The sequence below is a fragment of the Monodon monoceros genome, unplaced genomic scaffold (genome assembly GCF_005190385.1).
Source record: "Monodon monoceros isolate NGI ecotype Baffin Bay Population unplaced genomic scaffold, NGI_Narwhal_1 Super_Scaffold_18, whole genome shotgun sequence".
NCBI lineage: Eukaryota > Metazoa > Chordata > Mammalia > Artiodactyla > Monodontidae > Monodon > Monodon monoceros.
The window spans coordinates 73,107,858-73,115,696 of NW_021703774.1; the positions used below are offsets into that span (position 1 = coordinate 73,107,858).

At 40.1% G+C, this 7,839-nt stretch overlaps 1 protein-coding gene across 5 annotated transcripts in view; it reads left to right on the plus strand.

Annotated features, from left to right (window-relative positions):
- The first annotated feature begins 856 nt into the window (after positions 1–856).
- Positions 857–7,839, plus strand: part of ARNT (aryl hydrocarbon receptor nuclear translocator) — a 64,362-nt gene continuing 57,379 nt past the window's right edge. For all 5 annotated transcript variants that reach the window (XM_029228854.1, XM_029228855.1, XM_029228856.1 and 2 more), the window contains exon 1: positions 857–1,008. In XM_029228854.1, coding sequence (XP_029084687.1) covers positions 984–1,008 — 25 coding nt within the window. In that variant the 5' untranslated portion in view covers positions 857–983. The remainder of the gene's footprint in view (positions 1,009–7,839) is intronic.

Here is a 7,839-nt window from a genome sequence, read left to right on the forward strand (position 1 = left end):
TCCCAGAGTCAGCCTTCTTCAGTTTGCCTCCCGCAACACTACTTACCAGCTAGGTGTCCCTTGCTTAACCTCTTTGCTTCTGTTTCCTTATCTGCAAAATGTAAATAATAGAATCTACCTCACAGTGTTGTTATGAGGATTAAATAAGTACTTATAAAGCAGTGTGGACAGTGTCCGGCTCGAAGTGCTCAATGCTTCCTATTATTAGAAAATACATCTGTGCAATCATCTTGCCACTTCTCTACTAAAAACCTGTCACTATGTCCCTATCGTTGATCAAAGGAAGTCATCCCACTCTTAATCAAAATACATTGCCTCCTGTTTTGGCTGTCGGTATCTCTCCTACCAGACATAAGCGCCCAGATCCTCTTACACTACCAGTTCTATAGCAGGCATTCAAAACTTGCTGAACTTTTTCCCAATAGGGACAAAGGTCCTTAAAAGAGGAAAAAACTAGAAAGGATTACAAATCACGAAGTGAAGTTTAAGCAGTAGGGCACCTAAAGAAGATTCACAAAACAAATGATCTGCAGAGTGGCCAACCAGGCGAATCCACCACCCAGCGAAGCTTTTTAGTAAAATTATTTTTCACTGACGTCACTAGATCGCTGACCTCTAAGGTAGAAGAGGCGGAATTAGAGAGACAGCTGGACTTCTTCCTCGCCCTCCCTCCTCCACTGGACTGGCTGGCAGCTCCGTGGCCAGCCCTGCTTCTGGTCGTTTTGCGATTCTATTGGTCAGTTTTCCCGAGGAGGCTGGCCTTGGGATGACCCCGCCCCCTGTGGGGGCGGGTCTCTCCGTCGTAGGGGCTGGGGACGGTGGGGCGGGGGGCGGTTGCTGCAGCCGCCATCTTGGATTCCGCGGTAGCATTGGCGGCAGTACGGCGCCGCGTCTGGGGAGTGGCTCTCCCCTCCCCCTCCCCCCGGTTCCTTGGCGGTGGCTCCTCCCACTGGGGGGGTGCGGCGGCGGTGGCATTTACAGCTATGGCGGCGACTACTGCTAACCCCGGTGAGGAGACGGAGGACTGGGGTGCCTCTCAAGGAGGAGGGGCTGAAGGGGTTGGCAACTGGGTAGACCCAGCGCTGAGGGGCCGTAGTTGGGGCTGAGGGCGCTGAGACGCGTGGGGGTGGCTACGGGGCGGTGGGGGAGGGGAGTTACCTGGGGGAGGGGCCCGCCCCTGGGGAACAGGGGAGACCCGAGGTGGAGGGAGGGAGCAGGCGGGTGGGAGTTGGGGATTCCTTGCCCCGAGTTCTGTTTGAGCAGCTGTCCGTGCGGGGCTGGCCCGCCTCCACTCTTGTGGCGGCTTTCTGGTGTGCGATGTAGTCCTCTTTCAGCCTTCTGCCCACTGTGGACCTGCTTGATGCCGAATAACTGTGGGCAGTGTGGCTCGTTTTACTTTAAAGGTAGTTGGGACTCATAGGATCACGTTGCTGTTTAGCTGAGGTGTTACTTCCAAACGTTTAGATTTTAAATTTTAAAAATCTTTGAATTCATACTCAGTTTCTTAAAAAAAAAAGCTGTACCTCCTCCCTCCCTATCCGAGGGCTATCCTTTGAAACTGGCGTTTATGTATTAAGAGGTGCCTCTAGTGTCATTAGCTGCTGAAGGCAGAGGTTTGTGTAATGTTTGAGTTACAGGATAGATCTTGCCAACAGCAAGCATCCAGGACCCAGATTTAAATCTTGTTAGGTGGGTCAAGGGAGTTCCCATTCTTCAAGAAAAGTTCAGTTCATGCTATCTCTCAATGAACATCTCTTCTAAAGTGGGAGCTTGAACGTTAAAAATCTAGTCAGTCATGTCTAAAAGATGGAATGGGGTGTAGTGCAGCAGCAGGTCTAGACAGATCAGGTCTTCAAATTCCTAGTCCCAGTCCTCTTTCCAGTACATTACAGTTATTTCTCCCTAGGAAGTATTTCATTTAAGGGATCCTAGTTTACTTTGCTGACCTTGGCTATTCCCCAGAAATCCTTATCTTTGATAGCCTTAGAAAAGAAGTGAGAGGTGGGGGTGAATAACTTGAAAATATGGTAGTGGGAAGGATTCACTGCTGTTCCCTTGTTAAAACTTAAATTGGATTTTTTTTCGTGTCTCTGAAAGGCAGTAGTATTTTACAGTACTCAGCTTTTGCTATTACAATTGAATCACTGACATTTACTGTCTTTCCTACCATGTTTCTGGGAACAGACCTATTTAAAGAAGTTAATTTGTCACATGTCAATATCATATTTTTAAATCTTTTAAATATTTTAACAGGAAAAGGAGATAAAGTTAATGGCTAAAATTGCATTGCAGGAAGTGCTGAGTGATGGAATAAAATCGGAAAGATGCTATTACTATGGCAGACCTGACCTTGAAGTAAAATAACCTGTTAACTAGGGAGTAAATAAACAAGATTTTAAACTGATAACACATTGCAAAATACTTATATAACCCTAGTCAAGTTGCAAAGCATTTCTCTTATTAAGAGGTGGCCTGGGTAAACAAGTTTAGCGCATATGTCAGAAGCTTTTTTCCCAACAGTGTGGGTGGGGTTGCTTTATTTTGTTTTGTTTTTTAAACAACAGTAACCAGAATGACAATCTCTTGACCACATTTTCATTAGCTGATCAATATCAACTTAAAACTGTAAGCAGAAAATAACATTCATTTGTGCAGAATCCTTGCTTATGATGAAACAGCTACTTTGTTTATTGCTCTTTGGCAGCCTGCTTCTGCAGTTTTTAGGGTTCTTTTTTTGCGGGCCTCTCACTGTTGTGGCCTTTCCCGTTGCGGAGCACAGGCTCAGCGGCCATGGCTCACGGGCCTAGCCGCTCCGCTCGGCATGTGGGACCTTCCCGGACCGGGGCACGAACCCGTGTCCCCTGCATCTGCAGGCAGACTCTCAACCACTGCGCCACCAGGGAAGCCCTAGGGTTCTCTTTCGATGTTGGATAATTCTCCCATCTCTTACAAGTTATTGATCCCAAATTCAACACATGATAATTAAATTAGAAAGTGCATTTTCTTCCTTCAATTCTCGTTTTGCCCCTTTGTATCAAAAGGAAGAGATCATAGCTGCATTGTGGAGTTTTGATAGCCTGTTCCTTTTGGGAAATGAGGACCATAAATGTAGGGACACAGGGTGGAAATGAACTGTGCTCAGTGAAAAGAAAGTAAATGGTTTTCAGGTCAGAATTCTTTGTTGCATGGTCAAACCTTTAATCCTTAGAGTCATTTTAGGGACTAGGGACATCAGACTGATTTCTTTTGAGTTTTTTCTACTTTGTCATTTTGCTAGTTAAGTTTCCCTATGGTTCTTGTTTGTTCTGTCCTCACATATGTCTGCAAAGAATTTTGGTGATAATTATTTAACTCTTCTAAGCTTCATTTAAGTTAATCCTTAGTGTTAACAACAATACTTGATGATCATTTTAGTTGTATTTAGAGTTTGATTTAGAGACTGTTGGTGTCCCTTCAGGGTCTTGCAGGGGACCTGGTTCCTTTGCATTTTTCTCTATGTCTTAACATGGTGCTGGATCAAAAGAAGAGTAAGATAAAGTTTATACTCCACAATCTAAGAGTTATGTTGAAGTAATAGCTCTAATGTGGTGGTGGCTTTTTTCTGCGTAATTGATAATTCTTCATATTCTATTATTTTTCACTAATTCTACTTACCAGTGGCAAGATAAATGAGTGGGTAGGTGGTCCATGAAATCTTAGGCTATATCTTTCTTGTCTACATAATACTAAAAATTTTGAGAAACATTTAAAAAATTGCACGTGTGATTTGTAATGCATCAGCTAAGGCACTGTTTGGGAACAGATTAGTTATTTCATTTATAATTCAGTATTCAAACCAGAGATGTGAATGAATTTTTAGGAGTGTACTTTTCTCCTTCCTTGATTCTGGTGTTCTCTTTCCGAGGGACCTCTTTTTGTGGTATTAGGTACCATTTATTGTGGGTAGAGAACGGGTAGAAGGCAAAGGAAGGAACACTTGTTTGGGTTTGTAAGGCTGACACTTAGGAAAACTTTTTTTTTCCACATAATTTTTACCTTCATAAATTATAGTTTTTGAAGCATCAATTAGCAGAATTCTTACCCATTACCTTTACTTAACCTTTTTCAGATACAGGAAAATAGGAATTTATGCAGTATAAAATTACGATGCCAAGATACTTTAAAAATTATATTCTATTGCAAAAACCTATTTCAAAAGTGTTTAAATATAGTTTACTAATTCAGCAATTGAAATACAATTAACATTTTTGAAAAAGAACCTTAATCCATATACTTTTTATGCTGTTCGAATTGTGGCACCAAACTGAATCTTTTCTGTTTTTTTAGAAATTAAGAAGTAGATACTTCTGCATTCTTGGAACTCTAATTTTCTTGTTGTTTTGAAATAGTGGTCTCTCACTTTAGTTTTTTTGCATTCCAGTCCTACTCTTCTACTCAAACAACCCACTAACAGATGTGAGAATATGTTGTTTCATAGATGTTTTGTGGAAGTCTTTTGTGGTTGTCTGCTATGGATGACTTTCTTCTAAGGCAGTAACAGTAGGGATTTCCACAGTACCAAGTGGTGGTTGATCTTCAAAAAACTAAATTGCAACACTCAAGGAAACTAAACACTTTTTCCTTGATTTTACTTAGGTTATGACATTTGGGGCATATTTAATTTCAAAACTAGTAAAATTTGAATCCTTAATTGTAGAAACTATCTTTGGAACCATCTTTTTTTTCCCCCTTCAGGCTATTTACAATATTTATTTTAAATGTTAATTCCCTGGCGGTATAGTCCTGTATAGAGGTGCAAGGGTGACATTTCTGTCAGTGCTATCCAGTGTCTCTGTGGTTGTATAGCTGATCTTATTTAGATGTAACAGTAAAGGAATACATTTAAAGCTCTTGTGATATGCAAGGCCTGAGCTCAGTGGAGCCTATTTGGGCCCATCACCCACACCCAATGATAGGCCCTGCCTGTACAGCCATCTGTTTCTAAGAATGCTGCCTAATATGCCGTGATGATTTCAATAAGTAGACATCAACGAATATTGGAGTTGGATTCAAGATAACTCCTATCATTTTACATGTAAGAAAACAAACCTAGAGAGAGGAACTGGCACATTTATTAAACATCTATTAAGTTCTTACTATATGCCAGGCTACACTTTCCTGTTTTGTTGGCTATTCTGTATGTTAGAAACCATCTCTTAGTTTCCAAATAAATTCTCTAAATTTGCATCTTTTCATCGTTTCTTCGTTTTGTATTTGTCTAGTTGAGTAGACAAACTAAGTTTATGACTTCAACAACTTAATTAGCATTTAAGTTCCATGAGTAGGACCTTTTCCTCCCTTGTTCACCACAGCACCCTACTGCTCCCAGGGGTGCCTAGTACGTAGGACTACAGTTCAGTAATTGTTTGTTGTATAAATGAATGTTGTAAAACCTGTCATTGGAGGTTCATATCTTTTTGCACTGTTAATATGAAAATACCTTTGAAAGGATAACACTAATTAAACCATTAACATCATGAATTAATTTATAATAGCTAACAATAATTATATGCCAGATATTGTTCTAAATATATTACCTCACTTAATATTCATATATTTATCTCATTTAATCTTTTTCTTTAAAAAAAGTTATTTATTTATTTTTTTAATTTTAGCTGCGTCTGGTCTTAGTTGTGGCGCACAGACTCCAGAGCACACAGGCTCAATAGTTGTGGCATGTGGACTCTAGTTGTGGCGCAGAGGCTCAGTAGTTGCGGTGCGCGGACTTAGTTGCCCTGCGGCATGTGGGATCTTAGTTGCCTGACCAGGGGTCGAACCTGGGTCCTCTGCATTGGAAGGCGGATTCTTAATCGTTGGACCACCAGGGAAGTCTCCTCATTTAATCTTTACAAGACTCCTATGAGGTATATATTAATATTCTTGTTTTCAGATGAGGAAACTGAGGCACAGAGTGAATAATTAGTTTGTCTGAAGTCACATAGCTGGTAGGGGGTAGAGAGTTTTTTTTGGGGGGTGGGTAGAGACATTTTGATTGCTGGCAGTCCGTCTACACAAATTTTCTTTTATAGGAGTTTTTTTTTCTTTTTTTAAATTAAAATATAGTTGATGTACAATATTATATGTTTCAGGTGTACAACATGGTGACTCACAATTTTAAAGGTTATATTCCATTTATAGTTATTATTAAATATTGGCTGTATGCCCTTTGTTGTACTATAGATCCTTGTAGCTTATTTATTTTATATATAGTAGTTTGTAGCTCTTAATCCCCTACCCTTATCTTGTCTCTCCCCTCTTCCTTCTCCCTACTAGTAACCACTAATTTGTTTTCTATATCTGTGAGTCTGTTTCTTGTTTGTTACATTCAGGAGTATGTATTATTTTTTAGATTCCACATATAAGTGATATCATACATTGTTGTCTTTCTCTGTTTGACTTATTTCACTTAATACCCTCCAAGTCCATCCATGTTTTTGCAAATGGCAAATTTTCATTCTTTTTTATGGCTGAGTAGTATTCTGTTGTATATATGTACTACATCTTCTTTACCCATTTGTCTGTTGATGGACACTTAGGTTGCTTCCATATCTTGGCAATTGTAAATAATGCTGCTATGAACATTGGAGTACAAGTATCTTTTGAATTAGTGTTTTGTTTTGGGTTTTTTTGGATAAATTCCCCTGAGTGGGATTGCTGGGTCATATGGTACTTTAATTTTTAGTCTTTTTTGGGAAACCTCCATACTGTTTTGCACAGTGGCGACGCCATTTTACATTTCCGCTAACAGTGTCTGAGGGTTCCTATTTTTCCACATCCTCACCAACATTTATTATTTGTGGTCTTTAGACCGTATTCTTTTTTTTTTTTGCGATACGCAGGCCTGTCACTGTTGTGGCCTTTCCCGTTGCAGAGCGCAGGCTCAGCAGCCATGGCTCACGGGCCCAGCCGCTCCACGGCATGTGGGATCCTCCCGGACCGGGGCTCGAACCCGTGTCCCCTGCATCAGCAGGTGGACTCTCAACCACTGCGCCACCAGGGAAGCCCTAGACAGTATTCTTAATTACTAAGTTATAAGACTTTCTCCATTGTGACTTAAAGTCACTTCCTACAGAAATGTGGCACAATGGATACTTTTTGAGGAGGAGGAGGGTGGGGTATTGTCTTTTTTAGTAGATGAAGAAGGTGAAATACCGTGTCCGACAGCCAGGATGGCACAGTTACTTGGATGGAGAAGTGAGTGCAAGGTGCTGAAAAAGTTGCTGGAAGACTGTTGCAGTTCCTAAAATCTTTTCTGTAACTTCTTGTATTCTTTCTTCATAGTTGTTTTTCACCTCTTTAAATAACTTTTACTGGAATCCTTAACGCTTACTGGAATCCTTCTGCTAGTTCTTCATACCCCATAATTGTCCCTTTTTGATGAACTTCTTGTTTTTGGCTTCAGAGACACTGCATTGCTTGTTCTTTCTCACTGACTCTTCCTTCTTTGTTCCTTAGGCCTGCTCATTTTCTTTTTCTTGTTCATTATGCTTCTCCTTTTCTAGTCTCACTCCTGGGACTGGAACTCTTAATTGATTAATTAATTAGTAAGCCAGTCAACTTCCTTCATTTCTATTTGCCCACCTACCTGCCTCAATTAAACATTTATTTGGTAACTACTGTATCTCCTTCCCTCATTTATCTTTTATATATTGAAGACTCTCTAAAATTTTTGTCTTCTCACATAAGCTTCTTTTCCTGTATTTTCATCTATTTAAAAAAAACTTTATTTGAATAACTGTAACATGTTATTTACATATATATATATATATATATATATATATATATATATATATATATATA